This window comes from Heteronotia binoei, chromosome 6 (assembly GCF_032191835.1).
Source record: "Heteronotia binoei isolate CCM8104 ecotype False Entrance Well chromosome 6, APGP_CSIRO_Hbin_v1, whole genome shotgun sequence".
NCBI lineage: Eukaryota > Metazoa > Chordata > Lepidosauria > Squamata > Gekkonidae > Heteronotia > Heteronotia binoei.
Genome location: NC_083228.1, coordinates 131,974,226 through 131,994,646, shown reverse-complemented (window position 1 = coordinate 131,994,646; position 20,421 = coordinate 131,974,226). Strand labels below are relative to the sequence as shown.

At 47.8% G+C, this 20,421-nt stretch overlaps 1 protein-coding gene across 1 annotated transcript in view; it reads left to right on the top strand.

Moving 5' to 3' along the window:
• The window catches only part of LOC132574250 (methylcrotonoyl-CoA carboxylase subunit alpha, mitochondrial-like), a 29,469-nt gene extending 9,425 nt beyond the window's left edge, over positions 1-20,044 (top strand). Inside the window, exons 7-13 of the mRNA XM_060242586.1 lie at positions 648-864; positions 6,341-6,427; positions 9,315-9,364; positions 11,797-11,934; positions 13,631-13,738; positions 17,344-17,415; positions 19,814-20,044. Coding sequence (XP_060098569.1) covers positions 648-864; positions 6,341-6,427; positions 9,315-9,364; positions 11,797-11,934; positions 13,631-13,738; positions 17,344-17,415; positions 19,814-19,933 — 792 coding nt within the window. The 3' untranslated portion in view covers positions 19,934-20,044. The remainder of the gene's footprint in view (positions 1-647; positions 865-6,340; positions 6,428-9,314; positions 9,365-11,796; positions 11,935-13,630; positions 13,739-17,343; positions 17,416-19,813) is intronic.
• The last annotated feature ends 377 nt before the right edge of the window (positions 20,045-20,421 follow it).

Sequence of the window (20,421 nt, the reverse complement as noted above, 5' to 3'; positions counted from 1 at the left end):
GACATGCTAAACCAAAACTTATTAGCCACTTCTGAACGCAGCCTGGGTTTCAGTTCGCACCCACACCGATTTCCCACTAGCCTGACCTCGCTCTCGCGCCCCTCTTCTCAACGGGGCTTCTGTCGGATTTCGGACAAGCTGCCCCGAGGCTGCAACTCGCTTTGCTTTTTTTTTGCACAACAAACAAGATCTTCTGAAAAACAGTTTCTGTTTGCCGTGCAAAAAAGGCGAAGCTGGTTGCAGCCCCAGAGCGGATAGTGTGAAATCTGATGGAAGCCCCGCGGAGAAGAGCATGAGCGCGGCATAAGGCCAGTGGAGAAAACCCAAGACACCATCCGCAAACACTGGCAAAGATTCTCGCACCAGGCTGGGTCTAGCAGAGAGAGGCATCGGCTTCCAGAGAAGGTTTCTGCCGATGCTGAGGAGCTCCTGGAGGGGTTCCTGTGCTTCAGTGTGGAACATGCCTTACCAGCGTAAGACATTTAAAGAAATGTGTTTTTAACATGGCATTCATATGCGAGCGTCCCATTCATGACTGCTGCGTTATTAAAAGGCGTGTCTGCTCATAGAACGTATGAATGAAAAGTCCTTACCTGAATTCTTGTTTTCACCTAGCGCTTCTCTCCCCCCCCCCCCCCTCCGCACAGATTGTAGGGCTGAGCACCAACATTGATTTCTTACTGAGTCTCTCGGGCCACCCGGAGTTTGAGGCTGGGAACGTTCATACCAGCTTCATCCCTCAACACTACAAGGAGCTCTTCCCGCCCAAGGAGGCCGTCTCTAAAGTGGCCCTGTGTCAGGCAGCCTTCGGGCTCCTGCTGAGAGAGAAGGTGGCAACGGATGCTTTTGGAGTGCGCTCCGGAGGTCAGTCGTGAGTCGTCTTTTTCCTTTTAGAGCGCATGGTGCCTCTTACCATCGTGGAGAATGTTGTGTGTGTGTGTGCCATAGGGCTTTCAAGGCAGGAGATGAACAGAGGTGGTTTGCCAATGCCTGCCTCTATGTGACGCCCCTGGTATTCCTTCGAGGTCTCCCATCCAACCACTAACCGGGGCTGACCCTTCTTAGCTTCTGAGATCTGACAAGATCAAGCTACCCTAGGTTATCCATGTTGGAGGTGTTAAGAAGGGACCTGGTATGGGGGAGGGGGGGGGGAAGGACAGACAGGCATTTGAACATAGTATTTTTTTTCCTGACCCAATAACAATTTACAGGAACTGGGGTTAAGAGTTAACTTTAGCTTGGAGAAACGTCGACTGCGGGGTGACACGATAGAGGTTTACAAGGTTATGCACGGGATAGAGAAGGTGGAGGAAGAAGTACTTTTCTCCCTTTCTCGCAATATGAGAACTCGTGGGCACTCAATGAAATTGCTGAGCAGTCAGGTTAGAACTGATAAAAGGAAGTCCTTCTTCACCCAAACGGTGATTAACACATGGAATTTAGTGCCACAGGAGTTGGTGGCGGCTACAAGCATAGCCAGCTTCTAGAGGGGATTGGATAAACATCTGGAGCAGAGGTCCATCAGTGTCTGTTAGCCACAGGGTATAGATGGAACTCTCTGTCTGGGGCAGGTGATATTCTGTATTCTTGGTGCTTGGGGGGCAACAATGGGAGGGCTTCTAGAGTTCTGGCCCCACTGGTGGACCTCTTGATGGCACTTGGGTTTTTTTGGCCACTGTGTGACACAGAGTGTTGGACTGGATGGGCCATTGGCCTGATCCAACATGGCTTCTCTTATGTTCTTAAGAGCAGCCATATCTTAGAGACCAAAGAGAATCCAGCAGGGGGGACGGGGGGGAAGGTCCAAGACGCAAAGCTGCTTTCTTCAGACTCGCTAAAACATATCCTAAGAAACCTTGTTAATCTCTAAGAACTGCTGGACTCTAATCTAGCTGTTCTGCTGCTGAGTAACAGTAGCTGCTCTCTGATCAGAACTGGGGTTGCGAAGCTCACATGTACCCAAATCCTTTGCTTGTAAAAGCTGTCCTGTGTATGTCAATAAAAACTTCCATCTGAATGTGCACACGAGGAAGGGTGTGCGTTTAGGTGGATTGGGCAGGCCCTGCTTGCAACAGTTCCACGCACACCTCACAATGCGCACGTTGACCACGTAAGAGAGTGGCAAACAATACAGGCACAGTTGTCTACTGTTAAACTAGGATCTCCTGAAAAGAGTTCACACTTGTAGGGATGCCAGCCTCCAGGTTGGACCTGGGGATCTGCTAGAATTACAGCTCGTCCCTAGATTACAGAGCTCACCTCCCCTGGAGAAAATGGATGTTTTGGAGGGTAGACTCTGTGGCATTGCACCCTGTTGAGGTCCTGCCCTTCTCCAGGCTCCACCCCCAAATCTCCAGGAGTTTTCCAACCTGGATCTGGCAACCCTAGTTCACAGAGGTATCAGCAGGACACATTCAAGATGGACGACCTCGCTTGGGCCTGATTCAGAGAGAGAGAGAGAGAGAGAGAGAGAGGTAGATGCACTTAAGATGCCCTAGGCATCTAGTTAACTTCCTTAGATAATTTAAGTCCTGGCAAGAGACATGCCTCAATAACGTTTTAAGTTCATTATGGGTACAGCAATAAACAAGTGATACTGTTAGAGAATCTTTGCTTCCATTCCAGTGCTTTATTACAGCATAACTGTTTTGTATTTTTAACTCAGTAGACAATTAGAACACATTCCTAGCCCGACTCCCTTATAACCTATGCAGGAAGAGGGGTCACCAAGCCACCATCACCCATCCACCCGCCCCCCCGCCCTCCCCCCCGCAGCAAGAGCAGCCAACTGCATTGAAAAAGAAGATTTCAAGAAGGTTTGGGACAGTGTTCCCTCTACGCTGAGTTAGTGTGAGCTAGCTCACAGTTTTTTAGCCTCCAGCTCACACATTTTTGTCTTAGCTCATGAAGGATGGCCCCAGAGCACACTGATTTATGCAGTTGCCATATCGCTCACTTACAACTTTAATGCCAGTAGCTCACAAAGACAAATTTTTGCTCCCAAGACTCCACAACTGAGAGCTGAGGTGTTAAACACACGGCCCATGGGCTGGATCAGGCCGCAGAGGGCTCCAATCAGGCCCTCCAGCAACTGGCTGTCATCTGCTTCATTTTCCATTGCCTGCTTTTTTCTGTTGCCATTTTGTGTTTCTCCCTGGATGCCAGGCAGCAAAGCAGCCTTTCCCTCTCCCCCCTCCCTTTTCCCAAAGGAAGGAGGGAGGAGCAGCCTCAGCCAATGAGGGAGCTTGGCTCTATAGCTCTGCTGGGTGATTAAGTTTGCCAGGCTCAATTAATCACCCTGCAGAGCTACTGAGACAAGCCTCCCTTCCTTCTAATGAATGGCTGAGGCTCCTCCCCCTCCTCATGCCCCGGAGAAGGAAAGAAAGAGCCAGAGCATCCTTTGCATAGTCCCCACCATCAGGAGAGCTACAAAGAGTGTTTTTAAGACTAGCAACGTTTTAGTGAAGGTATGAGCTTTTTGCATTGCTAGAGAAAGAGAGAAAGTTTTATTGGGCTTTTTATGGGTGTATCTGGGTTCCCCTCCTCTTTTTCACTGTACTCATGCCCTCCAGTCTTTCTCAATAGGAAAGCATGTGGACTATTTAGAAGAGAAATATCAGCATTAGGCTGAGAGTGTGTTCCACCCCACATTTACTCAGCAGATGTTCCTTAATTTTTCTTTCACATTTTCCTTTGATTGGGGGTCTTGAATTTAGACTTCCCAGATAGTAGGCTGACACTGACCACTGTACATGGCTGTCTCTCTGTCCTTGTAGTTATTTTTTGATGGGAAGTTGTATTTTTTTTTAGTTAGTCATTTTTCTGGGGAAAATTATAGTTTTGTAGGCAAGCACATAGCCTTCAGTCTGTGCCATGGTGCCTTCACATGTTCTTGCCTAGTATGGGAAGCAACTTCTGTACAAAAGCTCACAATGCCCAGCTGCTTCATGTTCCTCTGGGTCTTAGGCTCAAAGCATTGACCATGAGATGTCTGTAATGAATGTCAATGAATCAAAAGTAGGTTTGCAACTTACAGATGTGCACACCTGAACAGTACATAAGAACATAAGAGAAGCCATGCTGGATCAGGCCAATTGCCCATCCAGTCCAACACTCTGTGTCACATAAGAACAGAAGAGAAGCCATGTTGGATCAGGCCAATGGCCCATCCAGTCCAACACTCTGTCACATAAGAACATAAGAGAAGCCATGCTGGATCATGCCAATTGCCCATCCAGTCCAACACTCTGTGTCACATAAGAACAGAAGAGAAGCCATGTTGGATCAGGCCAATGGCCCATCCAGTCCAACACTCTGTCACATAAGAACAGAAGAGAAGCCATGCTGGATCAGGCCAATGGCCCATCCAGTCCAACACTCTGTGTCACATAAGAACATAAGAGAAGCCATGTTGGATCAGGCCAATGGCCCATCCAGTCCAACACTCTGTGTCACATAAGGACATAAGAGAAGCTTTGTTGGATCAGGCCAATGGCCCATCCAGTCCAACACTCTGTGTCACATAAGAACAGAAGAGAAGCCATGTTGGATCAGGCCAATGGCCCATCCAGTCCAACACTCTGTGTCACATAAGAACATAAGAGAAGCCATGCTGGATCAGGCCAATGGCCCATCCAGTCCAACACTCTGTGTCACATAAGAACATAAGAGAAGCCATGCTGGATCAGGCCAATGGCCCATCCAGTCCAACACTCTGTGTCACATAAGAACAGAAGAGAAGCCATGCTGGATCAGGCCAATGGCCCATCCAGTCCAACACTCTGTGTCACATAAGAACAGAAGAGAAGCCATGTTGGATCAGGCCAATGGCCCATCCAGTCCAACACTCTGTGTCACATAAGAACATAAGAGAAGCCATGCTGGATCAGGCCAATGGCCCATCCAGTCCAACACTCTGTGTCACATAAGAACATAAGAGAAGCCATGCTGGATCAGGCCAATGGCCCCTCCAGTCCAACACTCTGTGTCACATAAGAACATAAGAGAAGCCATGTTGGATCAGGCCAGTGGCCCATCCAGTCCAACACTGTGTGTCACATAAGAACATAAGAGAAGCCATGTTGGCCCATCCAGTCCAACACTCTGTGTCACATAAGGCCAGTGGCCCCTCCAGTCCAACACTCTGTGTCACATAAGAACAGAAGAGAAGCCATGTTGGATCAGGCCAATGGCCCATCCAGTCCAACACTTTGTGTCACATAAGGACATAAGAGAAGCTTTGTTGGATCAGGCCAATGGCCCATCCAGTCCTACACTCTGTGTCACACAGTAGCCAAAATATATACACACTGTGGCTAATAGCCACTGATGGACCTCTGCTCCATATTTTTATATAACCCCCTCTGCATATTCAAGCCTGGTACAGCACAGACATTGTCTGCAGTTTTTGATGCAATAATTCATAGCAAGAGGTGACATTTATCAGAGACTGTAAAACAAAATATTGCAAGCGTGCTAATATTTTAAGCATGTTTTATTTTAAGTTTTAAAAAATCTTTAATTGTGTATCTGTGCCCTTTATAAAGTTTATATGTCCGCTGCCTGGCATTACATTTTATGACACACATGGCCCGGCCCAACAAGGTCTCATTTATGTCAAATCTGGCCCTCATAGCAATTGAGTTTGACACCCCTGGCTTAGAGGGAGCATTGGTTTGGGATAGGATCACATTGGAACATAGAGCCAGTTTGGTGTAGTGGTGAAGTGTGCGGACTCTTATCCGGGAGAACCGGGTTTGATTCCCCACTCCTCCAGTTGCAGCTGCTGGAATGGCCTTGGGTCAGTTATAGCTTGTGTAGGAGTTGTCCTTGAAAGGGCAGCTGCTGTGAGAGCCCTCTCAGCCCCACCTACCTCACAGGGTGTGTGTTGCGGGGGGTGGGGAAGGTAAAGGAGATTGAGCCGCTCTGAGACTCTTAAGATTCAGAGTATAGGATGAGATAGAAATCCAGTATCTTCAATAGTGGGCTTGTCTTGATAGCACCTGTGCCTGCAGTGGGTTTTTCCTTGGAAGCTCTTCCCTTAAGTCATGGAGACATTTCTGCATTGTCTCACTGGTCTCTGCAACGGAGCACCAGCTCTTGCTGTGTTTTTCCATCTCTTTGAGTTGGAGTTCAGCTTTGTAACGAGGCTGCTTTTGAACCATGATGGCTGAGGCCAGGTACAGCTGCTACAGACAAGACTGACAGTGGGGTGACGGAGCTCCGGATCACGGCTGTGTATGTTTGGGAAGGATGTTGCTGGGGGGGGCGGTGTATGTTTGCTTTTTAATCTGTTGTCTTTAAAGCGTAAACTTTGCGTTTTTGAAAATATATATTCTAGATAAGTTCTCACCATTTGCATCCAGCAGCGGCAGGAGACTAAACATGCCCTTCGTTAGAAACCTGATTCTTCGAGATGGTGAAAACGGTAAGTGGCTTTAACGGTGAGTAAAGGGAATTTGACTGACGGGTTTTGCTCCGGTTTGTGCATAGGAAAGGAAGGCAAAGAGATACGAATATCAACACAGTGTTGTTATGAACGCACAGCTTGCAAAGATCGCTCAGCGCTTCTTGGTTGGCGCAGCACTTGGCATGTCTTGCACACAGATGTCCCATTCTTTTCACTTCCATAACCACCTTCTCTTGCAAATCCCAGTTTTGTTTATGCTGCTGCTGCTGCTACTACTATAGGTTTTTCTATGTTTCTTAACATACATTTCTATCTTTCTTCCTGTTTTTTTAAAAAAAAGACTACTGGTAGAACTTACAGTCAAATAGACTAAAAAACAAGAATGAATGCAGTGGACATACGAAGCCCCAAAACAATCAGCTTCAGTAAAACAGTCAAACCGTAACAACTTTCAGAAGGAAGGAAGGCCTTAGTGGGCCTCCTGCATGCTGGTAGTCAAGCCCCTCTGAGCAAGGTGTTCCAAAGAGGGGGCCCATGGCAGAGAAGGTGATCTTTAGTTAGTCATGTAGTGGGCTCTTCAATACTCCCATTTTTGTCACACATGGCTTCATTTTTTTTCTTTTCTGTATGTGTTTTGCTCCCTCTACTGGTCAGTTTGATATTACATGGCTATATCTCCAGCCTATTTTCCTGCAGCTTTACACTGTAAATATGCTGGAAATATGTGATGTAATATTGAACCAGCCACTAGAGGGAGCCAAGCTTGTGTGTGTTTGGAATCTGCCCCCTCTTCCATCTGCGCAGTTCATATTAATAGAAGAGGCAGGAAGGGCGATTTCCTTCCCCACTGCGCTGCAACCCTCTAACCCAGGGGTGGATGTCAAAGGGGACACCTCCTTCCTCTATCACCAGCAGAAAAGCTGGGTTGGATTCAAAGTCCATCTTCCGTTAGCAGATTGGAGTAGGGGGCTTTTGTTTGTGTTAGCCTCCCGCTGTTTATTGCACAGTGCTTTGGGGTTCCCTTGACGCCCTCCCCCCCCCCCCGAGCATTATTTCCAGGGACCTGGTGGTGCAGGGGAATGCAGCAGGGAGGGGGAGCAGCAGGAAAGTTCTGCTCTGCAATCGGAGAATGCTGTTTATGTAATTTTGGTGCTGGTCCATAGTTTTTTTCCAGTTCACTAAAGGTACTTTGGAATTGCTGCTCATGTTGAGCACTCTCCTTTCCCTTTTCTTTCTAGTAAACAGGTTTTGTGGGTTTTTTGTTTTGTTTTGTCATCTTCTCTCACGACCACCTTTGTGCCTTCTGCTATGCATTACCTTCTGCCCAAGACAGCTTCTCTGTCTATCATTCTGTTTTTCCTTCTTCCCCCTCTGAAGAGAAACCATTTTTCCAGGAGCACTGCATGCACAGACTTTTATCCTATCACCCTTAATTTTATCAAGGTCATGGCACTGGGCCAGGAGCCTCCCTCCCTCCTTTCTTTCCTCCCTTCCCCACTTCCCTCCCCTCCCCTCCCCTCCCTCTTTCCTGATCTAAATCACACACCACTCTCCACAACTGTAGTTTATTCCACTGGGGGAAAGTGGGCATTTTACTTGGTGGAAAGTGCCAACTAATGGCAACCCTGTAGGATTTTCAGGGCAAGAAACATTCAAAGGGTGGTTTGCCATTGCCTGCCTCTGTGTAGCGACCTTGGACTTCCTAGGTGGTCTCCCAAGTATACCCTATGGCCAACTCAGCCTAGACAAGATCAAGCTAGCTGGGGCCATCCGGGTCAGGGCCTTTTCCCTAGTTAGGCAAATAGAAGATGAAGATATTGGATTTATATCTTGCCCTATATTCTGAATCTCAGAGTGATCACAATCTCCTTTCCCTTCCTCCCCCACAACAGACACCCTGTGAGGTAGCTGAAGATACTGGATTTATATCCCGCCCTCCACTCCGAAGAGTCTCAGAGCAGCTCACAATCTCCTTTACCTTCTCCCCCCCCCACAACAGACACCCTGTGAGGTAGATGAAGATACTGGATTTATATCCCGCCCTCCACTCCGAAGAGTCTCAGAGCAGCTCACAATCTCCTTTACCTTCTCCCCCCCCCACAACAGACACCCTGTGAGGTAGATGAAGATATTGGATTTATATCCTGCCCTCCACTCCGAAGAGTCTCAGAGTGGCTCACAATCTCCTTTATCTCCCTCCCCCACAACAGACACCCTGTGAGGTAGATGAAGATACTGGATTTATATCCCGCCCTCCACTCCGAAGAGTCTCAGAGCGGCTCACAATCTCCTTTATCTCCCTCCCCCACAACAGACACCCTGTGAGGTAGATGAAGATACTGGATTTATATCCCGCCCTCCACTCCGAAGAGTCTCAGAGCGGCTCACAATCTCCTTTCCCTTCTCCCCTCCCCACAACAGACACCCTGTGAGGTAGATGAACATACTGGATTTATATCCCACCCTCCACTCCAAAGAGTCTCAGAGCGGCTCACAATCTCCTTTATCTCCCTCCCCCACAACAGACACCCAGTGAGGTGGGTGGGGCTGAGAGGGCTCTCACAGCAGCTGCCCTTTCAAGCACAACTCCTACGAGAGCTATGGCTGACCCAAGGCCATTCCAGCAGCTGCATGTGGAGTGGGGAATCAAACCTGGTTCTCCCAGATAAGAGTCCACACCGCTTAACCACTACACCAAACTGAAGATGGAGTGAAGCTTTTAAATAGAATGGATGATCCTAAGTCTGCATCTCACTAGGTGGGGTGGGGGAAGGGGATTTTTAAAAAGTCAAAAGTTTACTGATTATATGTTATATAGGATAGTTCAGGTAGTTCTATGTTGAGCTGATATATTTTAGTAATTTAAATTGAATGTCAAAACTTTTTTTTGTTTTGTTTTTAACAGATGTGAATGTAGCTATAACCTACAATCACGATGGGTCATACCACATGCAGGTAAAAGTCTCTGAAGTATAATTAAATTTTCCTGGAGAGGGGTCACAGGGGGCACCTTTGAAATCCTGCACCGTCTTTCTTTCCCCGAGTCTTGCCTTTCTGTGTTGTATCAACCAAGGTGAAGTCACTGACTTCACTCAAGGGATTTTGGACAAGAACATTATGAAAGGCGGGGAGGGGGAGGCGGTCAGCCACGGAAGCACTGAGGTGGGTCCTGCTCCACAGAAAAATGCCGATGCATCTCTTGCATTGCTGCCTTCTGCACAGTGTTTGCACAGCTTGCGCAATCGAGCATGTTTAGTTGCATGTCTGTAAAATGGATCAGCCAGGCCGAGGGATGCCCCCCTGCATTTCTCAAAGCTCTTTGCAGGAACGGGAAACAGAGAAATTCTAGCTAATAGGATTTTCCCATGCTATATGATGTGGCAGCGCTGAAGGACCATCTCCCCCCACAACGTTCCTTTCCAGGAATTAAGATCACAGGGAGAAGCCCCCCTGACTGCGCCATGAGTCAAAGCAGCTCGTTTGGTGGGTGCATGAGAGAGGGCCTTTTCAGTGGCAGCCCCATGATTATGGAACAGCCCGTCTGGAGAGGTGTGCCTGCCTCTCTCACTTTTGATCTTTAGGCGGCAACTGAAGATGGTTTTATTTAGAAGAAGAAGAAGATATTGGATTTATATCCCGTCCTCCACTCCGAAGAGTCTCAGAGCGGCTCACAATCTCCTTTAACTTCCTCCCCCACAACAGACACCCTGTGAGGTGGGTGGGGCTGAGAGGGCTCTCACAGCAGCTGCCCTTTCAAGGATAACCTCTGCCAGAGCGATGGCTGTCCCAAGGCCATTCCAGCAGGTGCAAGTGGAGGAGGGGGGAATCAAACCCGGTTCTCTCAGATAAGAGTCCGTACACTTAACCACTACACCAAACCGGTTTATTTAGGGCTTTATTTAGGGCTACAAGTGGCTGAGTAGCAGTCCTGAGTAGCAATTTTAAATTTTGGTTTTATGTTTCGAATGTATTTTATTCTGTGTGTTTTATATATGTTTGTAAGCCACCTTGAGCCCCGTAAAGAAGAAAAGTGGCTAATAAAGTTTTAAATGAATTAAGTATTAAGTGCCTTCCCCAGAGTTTCAAAAGGGCTTTCACTGAGCTGGAAGAGAAGAGCAGGAGCGTAGTGGTTGGAGAAATGCAAGTTCTAAGCATGCAGTTTGTTGGATTCTGGTGGGGCTGAGTGTCTATCCTGGCCAGTGTTCCCTCTAAGCTGAGTTAGCGTGAGCTAGCTCACAGATTTTTAGCCTCCAGCTTTGTCTTACCTCAGGAAGGCTGGCCCCAGAGCACACTAATTGATGCAGTAGCTCACCACTTTAATGCCAGCAGCTCATAGCTTTAATGCCAGTAACTCACAAAGTAAAACTTTTGCTCACAAGGCTCTGCAGCTTAGAGGGAACATTGTTCCTGGCCATCCTAACCAGAATTGCACTCTTCCAAGCAGGGCTCTCTTTTTTTGGTAGAAAAAGCCCATCAGGAACTCATTTGCATATTAGGCCACACCCTGTGATACCACCATTGTTTCACACAGGGCTTTTTTGTGTAGAAAAGCCCATTAGGAACTCATTTGCACGTTAAGCCACACCCCCTGGCACCAAGCCTGCTGGAACTGCGTTCCTGCTCAAAAAAAACCCTACTAAGTTCACTGATATTGATGGGCTTCAAATGGTGTAACTTTGCTCTGGATTGCACTGTATAGGTGGGCATGGAAAGGACATACACTCCTGTGTATCACCCATGGGGGTTGGTGTGCATGGGTTTAAAGTGCCATCAAATCACAGCTCTTAGGAGGTTTTCAAGGCAAGAGATGAACATTTGGTTCCATCGCCTGCCTCTTTATAGCAACCCTGAACTCCTTTGGTGGTCTCCCTTCCAAGAAGAAGACTGCAGATTTATATCCCGCCCTTCTCTCTGAATCAGAGACTCAAAGCGGTTTACAACCTCCCTGTATCTTCTCCCCCCCCTAACAACAGACACCCTGTGAGGTGGGTGGGGCTGAGAGGGCTCTCACAGCAGCTGCCCTTTCAAGGACAACCTCTGCCAGAGCTATGGCTGGCCCAAGGCCATTCCAGCAGCTGCAAGTGGAGGAGTGGGGAATCAAACCCGGTTCTCCCAGATAAGAGTCCGCACACTTAACCACTACACCAGACTGGCTCTCTAACCGGGGCTGACCCTGGTTAGCTTCTGAGATCTGACAAGATGAGGCTAGCCTGGGCCATCCAGGTCGGGGCATGGGGGTTCGTGGGGTGCACTTATTAGTCAGATTACTGACAGAGGAAGAAATGTGTCTTCCGCAGCACATCCACCCTCCAGATGCAGGCATTTGGCCATCCCCAGCTTGCTTGCTCAGAAAGGGTAAAAAGCTGTGAATACAAAATGTATTTCAGATCCAGGATCAGTCTTTCCACGTTTGGGGGGACCTTTCAGGCGAGAACGACTTGGAATGCATAAGATGCTCGGTGAATGGAGTCGTTCATCAATCCAAGATGGTCGTCGCAGATGATGCCGTTTACCTCTTCACGCTGGTAATGTTTCCTACTTCATTTATCAAGGGAATGAAACTCCCAAGCCGTGGAAATGTAGCTAGATCGATAGAAGCCGCAAGCAGCGATGGGTTTAAATAAATGTTTAAATTTGTTTTTTTTCCCCAGTAAGTAGCCCATAAGCTTTCTGTAATCCTCGACAATTTATGGCTTCAATTACAGAATGCTGTTTAGCCAGTTTTGAACCTTTCAGGGAATAAATTGGCCAGGAGAAACTGAGCCCTGCTTAATCTCACTTATGCAAGTTTCAGTTCTGCAGAAGGGATTGGGGAGAATATTCCAGATCAGGGGTCCCCAGTCTTTTGGAGTCTATAAGAACATGAGAGAAGCTATGTTGGATCAGGCCAATGGCCCATCCAGTCCAACACTCTGCGTCACACAGTGGCCAAAACCTGGCGCCATCAGGAGGTCCATCAGTGGGGCCAGGGCACTAGAAGCCCTCCCACTGTTGCCCCCCCCCAAAATGGCTGCCACAGGAGGTGGAGGGCAGCCAATAACAAGCCCTGCCTTACAAAGGCCCCTCCTACTTTCTTTAAAGTTTGACAGATGCCAGGATGCCTACGGGCACCAAGTTCGGGGAGGCCTGTTCTGAACAAATTGCAACAAGTTACAAATCTACGTGAGCTTTCCCGAAATGGGAAATAGCCATATTAGGAATTTAATTCACAAAAGGTTAAAACGCTTGGGGCTCTTTAGCTTGGAGAAACGTCGACTCAGGGGTGACATGATAGAGGTTTACAAGATTATGCATGGGATAGAGAAGGTAGAGAAAGAAGTACTTTTCTCCCTTTCTCACAATACGTGGGCACTCAATTAAATTGCTGAGCAGTCAGGTTAGAACGGATAAAAGGAAGTACTTTGTCACCCAAAGGGTGATTAACACATGGAATTCACTGCCACAGGAGTTGGTGGCGGCTACAGGCATAGCCAGCTTCAAGAGGGGATTGGATGAACATATGGAACAGAGGTCCATCAATGGCTATTAGCCACAGCATATTGTTGGAACTCTCTGTCTGGGGCAGGTGATGCTCTGTATTATTGGTGCTTGGGAGGGGCAACAGTGTGAGGACTTCTGGTGTTCTGGCCCCGCTGATGGACCTCCTGATGGTGTCTGGTTTTTTGGTCACTGTGTGACGCAGAGTGTTGGACTGGATGGGTCATTAGCCTGAACCAACATGGCTTCTCTTATGTTCATATGTTCTTAAAGATTGATTTCTAATTCATCGTATCACAGAAAGCACATGGCACATTATAAAATTGGAACAGAAACATGTTACTCAACTAACATGCATCATTTCGTGATACTTGGCTTTTTTTGTGCATTGTATTTTGTCATTCCCATTATCGTTAGCACAGCATAGGTAAGGGCTGGGGAATAAATTCAGATTGATGTAATAAATTACGTTGGTAATTTTCTGCACTGCTTTTGCAATCCTGTTGATAAAGTGGAACATTTTTCGAGGCATTCTCAGAACACTGTTGGCAGTTGATAGCTGTTGTTCCAATAACTGTGATTTAAGGCTAATTAAAGTGATTCTATGACGAATGTAAAAGCTGTGTCACTAAATCATGTATTTAATTCCCGTTCCATTAGCGTCTGTCCTTGTGGAATTTTTTTTGTGTAAGTTGTAGAAGTGTTGTAATGTTACCTACACTGGCCCGATTTTGTTTTCTCTAGGAAGGCAGAGAGCAGATTGGGCTCCCAGTACCAAAATACTTATCTGGAGTGAGTGCAGCCGGAGATCCGGGTGGGGCTGTGGCCCCTATGACGGGAACCATAGAAAAGGTAATTCTGGCAGGCGGGGTGGGGGAAGCACAAGAAGCATTTGCTCCCAAGATGAGTAACTGTTTCTGCCTCTTTTTGCCCCATAAATAGTACAACAAAGCAGTTTACAAGGATGCTGGGCACGCTGTGTATCTGGCACTTTTCCTGTTGGTCGCTTACAGTCTGTCCCTACTTATATTTGAATGAAATTGCCCTGAGGTTTGTCCCTTAGCTTGCCACTAGCCTCTGCTTTCAAACTCTTCGTCTAAGAAACCCACTGATGGGTTGCCATCTTTGAGCTGGGAAAATTCCTGGAGATTTGGGGTGGAGCCTGGAGAGGGTGGAGTTTGGGAACTCCGGGAAGGTGTAGTGCCCTAGAGCAGGGGTGTCAAACATGCGGCTTGGGGGCCGAATCAGGTCTCCGGAGGGCTCCTGTTAGGTCCCTGAGCAACTGGCTGTCATCTGCTTCCCTCTTCCTCTCTCTTGCTTCCTTCTGCATCACAGCTTGCTCAATCACACAGGAACTACAGAGCAAAACCTCTGTTTTCATTGGCTGAGGCTCCTCCCTTGGGGAGGAAGCGGGGGGGAGGCAGAGCTTGCTTTGCCAGGCTCTCTCAATTGCACAGCAGAGCTACTCAGCCAAGCCTCTCTTCCTTCTATTGGCTGAGGCTCCTCCCCCTCCTGGCCCCTTGGGGAAGGACAGAAAGAGCCAGAGCTTCCTTTGTCCAGTTCCCTGGATCCCATGGGAGAAATACAAAGAAAGCACCTTTAAGACCAATTAGTGCTAAATGTTTTGAGCATGTTTTAATTCCCCCCCCCCCTAAAATATTTAATTGTGTTTTCTGTGCCCTTTATAAAATTTATATCTCTGCTACCTAATCTTAAATAGGTACACACACAGCCCGGTCCAACATGGCCCGGCCCAGCAAGGTCTCATTTATGTCAGATCCAGCCCTCTTAACAAATGAGTTTGACACCCCTGCCCTAGAGTCTGACCTCTGAAGCAGCCATTTCTCCCAGAAAAACTGACCTCTGTAATCTGGAGACCAATAGTGATTCCATGAGATCTCCAGGTCCCACATGAAGGTTTGGTTTCCTTCACTGAGAATCTAGACCACCTGCATCACTGGTTGGACTCATGCCTCTGTGGAATTGCATTTTGAGCAGTCGTCTCAAATGTGATGGTGATTTGAAGAAGGGAGAGCCTCTGGAAACATGTCTGGTTTAAACCCAGGAGACGTGTCATCACTTATCTAAAGCCGAGAGCTCAGAGGAACACCCCTGGAAATTGATCAGTTTTTTTGAAACTGACTAAAAACTTCTAACATGGACTTCTTTTCTGCATTCTAGACATGAATTATGGCTCTGGAAATGTAACTTTGTATTGTTGAGTGCATGAGCGTGTGAATAACAATGATAACAATCTGATTTAAGTAAGATACAGACAGTGTTGTTTATTTTGTGGTTGCTCAGCATGTACACTGTAGTTTCGTGTTTTGCTAAGTACCCACTTGAAGGGGGGGGGCAATCCTACCCTGCTAGCCTCTGTTTGCAGCAGATTCCAGGGCAAGCCCTGGGGCAGTTTGGTGTTCCTACAGGGCACTGCTCAGGCCCCTCATGTCTCAGGGCTGGTGCACACGAATGCAGGGCGGGGTGGGCAGGCTAGCCATATATCCAGGGCTCTTCCAAGCAGAGATGTGAAGTTTCCAGAAATTCTGAAGCTGGGGAGGAAAAAAACTCAGCACTATGCTTTTTATTTCTGGGAAAGATGAAAAGATACGGTATACTTACTTTCCTATCAAACCCAGAGCCATTACACTGCTTTAACAAGATAAAATGCATCATGTATGACTTAGGATATAAAATCATATTACTTTGCACATCGATGGGTGTTAAAAAGCATGAGTGCCTTAGTTCCTCTACAAGCAAAATTGCAAATATATCTGATACCAAAATGAGAGAGCTGTAAATAGCTGCCCTCTGTGCTACTTGAACACATTTCGCTCATCCCCAAAAGAAAGGAGATTCATGGGCATTTCCTTCAGAGCTCTCTAAATTTTCCAATAGAAAAGGTTGCAGATAGCCAGTGTGGTGTAGTGGTTGGGAGTAGGTTCTGAGAGGCCTTGGTTCGAATCCTCTGCCATGGAAGCTCACTGGGTGACCTTGGGCCAGTCACACTCTCTCAGCCTAACCTACCTCATAGGGTTGTTGTGAGGAGAGGGGACAATGTAAGACTCTTTGGGTCCCTGCTGGGGAGGAAGGTAGGGCATAAATGAAGTAAATCAATAAATGTACGTTTTGATTGACTAAAACTTTGTCTTAAAAAGTATTTCACTCAGTCTGGGGAGAAAGATCATGGGAGATCGTTCATTGGTCCCCCAAATATCCCAGTTTTCCCAGCTTGTATCTTATTGCTTTGATAGGCCAGTGTACACAGTCAACAAAATCCCATGGAAAAGCTTTTGAGCTACAGCTGAGAAGTCACATTTGAATACTTCCCTGCGAATGAACGCCAGTGTGGAAAAACAGAGGATATCCATGAGAAGATGAAGCTCATCCCTTATCCTTCTTAATCATTTTCTGGGTGCAGGATGGTTTCTCCCCCCCCCCCTCCCACATTCAGACCTGCAGGTCCCAGCATTATGTAGCTCAGAAAAGCTTTACCATGTGATTTGGCTGATTTGTGCAAACTAGCTTTGCGCTTTGTTCTGCTTTGAGAACTTAACCTGTGTTTAGAACCGAGAGTAAATGCAACAGGTACTTCTTGGATGAAGAAGAACAGCTCCTCTGCACATTACTTGACTGGAAATGCATGGTTGCTATTGCATGCATGTGCAGACAGGAACCACACCGAGAGCCAGTTTGGTGTAGAGGTGAAGTGTGCGGACTCTTATCTGGGAGAACCGGGTTTGATTCCCCACTCCTCCACTTGCACCTGCTGGAATGGCCTTGGGTCAGCCATAGCTCTGGCAGAGGTTGTCCTTGAAAGGGCAGCTGCTGTGAGAGTTCTCTCAGCCCCACCCACCTCACAGGGTGTCTGTTGTGGGGGGGAGGAAGGTAAAGGAGATTGTGAGCCGCTCTGAGACTCTTCGGAGTGGAGGGCGGGATATAAATCCAATATCTTCATCTACCTCACAGGGTGTCTGTTGTGGGGGAGGAAGGGAAAGGAGATTGTGAGCCGCTCTGAGACTCTTCGAAGTGGAGGGCGGGATATAAATCCAATATCTTCATCTACCTCACAGGGTGTCTGTTGTGGGGGAGGAAGGTAAAGGAGATTGTGAGCCGCTCTGAGACTCTTTGGAGTGGAGGGCGGGATATAAATCCAATATCTTCTTCTTCTTCCTGTCTCTCTGGTACCTGCATCAAACTGTGGGAACACAGGGATTTTTGCATGCTCTTGTTACATTTGTATGAGCACATTTGTATTGGTGCACCTAAAATGGTGTCCTGGTGGGGGAAGCCCTTCCAGGAAGCGCACTCAGAAGCTGCTGCTCAGCTTTGCATAAGGAATCTTTTGTCCGCCTCCTCCTCCTCTTCGTCTGCAGAGAACCCTCCCCTGGTGATGTCCGTATAGCAGGAATGTGACACCCTGTTTCGGCTGTTCTCACTCTCTTCTCAATTCGTAGGTGTTTGTGAAAGCCGGCGATAAAGTCCAAGTTGGGGATCCACTGGTTGTGATGATAGCTATGAAAATGGAGGTGAGCATCGCGATAACACTTTAATTGCTAAAGATAATCTTCCCGGCTTGTTCCTGCCGTGACAGACCATGGCAGCTCTTCACATCCCACCGATGCCCCTGAAAACACTGTTGCATTTTCGTGTTGGCACAATTACTCCTTGTAAGTGGCACAAAACCTTTGCAGAGCATAGTGCGAATCAGTTCTGCTGGGTTCCCTGAGTGGTCGGTAATAACCTCAACTACCATTTGCTCCGTTGGACGTACTAATCAACACCAAATTATCATCTTGCACACTGAGTGCTGTATAAATAGCAGTTGTTTTGTGCCAGGCTGTCTAGTGGGTCATCTTGATGCTAACTGAATCTTTTCCTCCTATCTGGTGCTAATGTTTGATCCAACCGCTGGATAATTATTTGTGCGTGACTCATGTTCAGTCGCAATAATTAGCCTCGGAGCACTCAGCCCAGCCTCCAAGGGGAAGAGAAGTTCCCCACCGGTGGAGACCGCCGATGAAAAGCACGCTGACGGATGCTTCTGCATTCCACCAGAAAACCTGGCTGAAGCGTCGTTCGCTCCTGCTGCAGCAGCTAAATCCTGGCGTACATAACCCATTATACGATTTGCAATAGTAAAGCTGTGAAAGTTAGTGGGCCAGTCTGCTGGTCTCGCTCCAAGGTAGCGTGATCATGGCAGTCACTCACTCCAAGGTAGCATGATCATGGCAGTCACTCACTCCAAGGTAGCTTGAACATGGCAGTCACTCACTCCAAGGTAGCTTGATCATGGCAGTCACTCACTCCAAGGTAGCGTGATCATGGCAGTCACTCACTCCAAGGTAGCGTGATCGTGGCAGTCACTCACTCCAAGGTAGCGTGATCATGGCAGTCACTCACTCCAAGGTAGCTTGATCATGGCAGTCACCCATTTGGGAAGTAGGAGGAGGCACCTTGCATGTCAATACTACTTCCTCCCCAGCAGATGATCCAGTCATCTGAGCAGCTAAGTGGGAGGAGTCACTTGCTGACCACCAGGGCTTTTTTTGTAGCAGCAACTCATTTGCATATTAGGCCACACCCCTCTTATGTAGCCAGTCATCCTGTGGAGCTTACAGGGCTCTTAGTCTGTACTGTAAGCTCCAGGAGGATTGGCTACATCGGGGGGGTGTGTGGCCAAATATGCAAAGGAGTTCTGCTGCAAAAGAAAGCCTTGCTGACTTCTATATAAAAGATAATCGGCATTCTGTTCCCAGTTCTCTGAGAACTCTCTCAGCCCCACCTACCTCACAGGGTGGCTGTTGTGGGGAGGAGGAGGAGAAGGAGATCGTAAGCCGCTCTGAGACTCAGAGTGAAGGGTGGCTGTAAATGTAGTCTGCTCCTCCTCCTCTTCCTCTCCTTTTTCCTTTCCCTCCAGCCCTGCCAATAAGTTCCCTAGAAGCAGTGCAGGCTGCTCTTACCTGTTTTGGGGAGGGAGAGGAGGAGCCTGAAGTGAGCCTTTGATGCGACTGGCTGTCGTTTTCTGACCAACAGAGGATGTAGCATCGCCAGCACAATGCTGGCGATCAGTGGGAGACTCGAGGTGGGGAGGGCTCTCAGAGGCAACATGGTGGCATCATGTTCAGGCGCACAGGAAGTGATGTCAGCACGTCAGGGCGCTGCTTGTCACCCTTCCCATTTTCCTCCTTATTGTATTCCTGTTCCCCAGGTAATTGGCAGTGGGAAGGGGACGGGATTCTCTGGCCCCAGCAGGAACCTCATAGTCCTAAGAATGTGTTATACGACACATGTGGGGGATGTTGGAGGTGCTAGTTTGATGTAGTAGTTAAGTGTGCACAGACTCTTATCTGGAAGAACCAGTTTTGATTCCCCGCTCCTCCACATGCACCTGCTGATGTGACCGCGGGTCAGCCACAAGTTCTCTCAGAGCTGTTCTGCTTAAGAGCAGTTTCTGTCAGAGCTCTCTCAGCCCCACCTACCTCACAGGGTGTTGCCTGTTGTGGGGAGGGGAAGGGAAAGGAGATTGTAAGCAGCTCAGATTCCTTTGGTAGTGAAGGGCAGGGTATAAATCCAATCTCCTTCTCTTCTCCTTCTTTGCATCCTGCTTAACAGTTTTTCAGCATGCTCACCCCCCCCCCCAAAAAAAAGCAGGATTTAATTTGGATATTTAGGGCTGAGATTTGCTGGATTTTTTAGAACATTTGCCCCTGCATGTCTCGATTATTTCCTTTGAGCATTAAGATGCTTGTAAGCATCCTGCCCACCATTGCATGTCCCACTCAGGCATTCTGAACTCAGTATAGGAATATTCTGCATATTTTAAATCCTGATTTCATGTGTGATACTCATTTATAACGTCATGTTGCACTGGGCTGGAGTTACAAGAAAGCAAGACTGATTTACAGTCAACTTCTTCCTTTGCAGCACACTATCCGGGCCTCGAAAGCTGGGATAATAAAGAAGGTTCATTACCTGGAGGGATCACAGGCCAGCAGACACGCTCCATTGGTAGAGTTAGTGGACGAAGACTCGGAATCGGAATAATTCCCAGTGAATCAAGGTGGTACATGTTGATTCGATCTTTTCCCCCTCGCGAAATCATCTTAAGATTTTTTTTTTATTTATTTGATTACTAATAAAAGCATTTTCCTATGCTCTCTTGGTTATTTTTCCATCCTGGCTTTGTTCAGCTACCTCAAAGGAGCGAGGTTTGCTGATGTTGAATGAAAGATATGAACACTCTCAGCCACCTCCTCTCCAGGCTGAACATGCCCTGCTCCTTCAACCTTCCTTCAAGTCCTAAAGAAAGGTTGAAGGAGCTGGGCATGTTTAACCTGAAGAGGAGATGACTGAGAGGTGATATGATCACCATCTTCAAGTACGTAGAGCAAGCGTGGGGAACCTCTGTCCGACGCTCGAGATCACTTGGTCCGGCCCTCGGGGATTGCGGGGCTGAGCCAAGCCACGTGGTGGCCTCCCTGGGGCCTGGCTGGCTGGCAAGGATTGTGGGGCCCAGCTGCTCTATGCAGCAG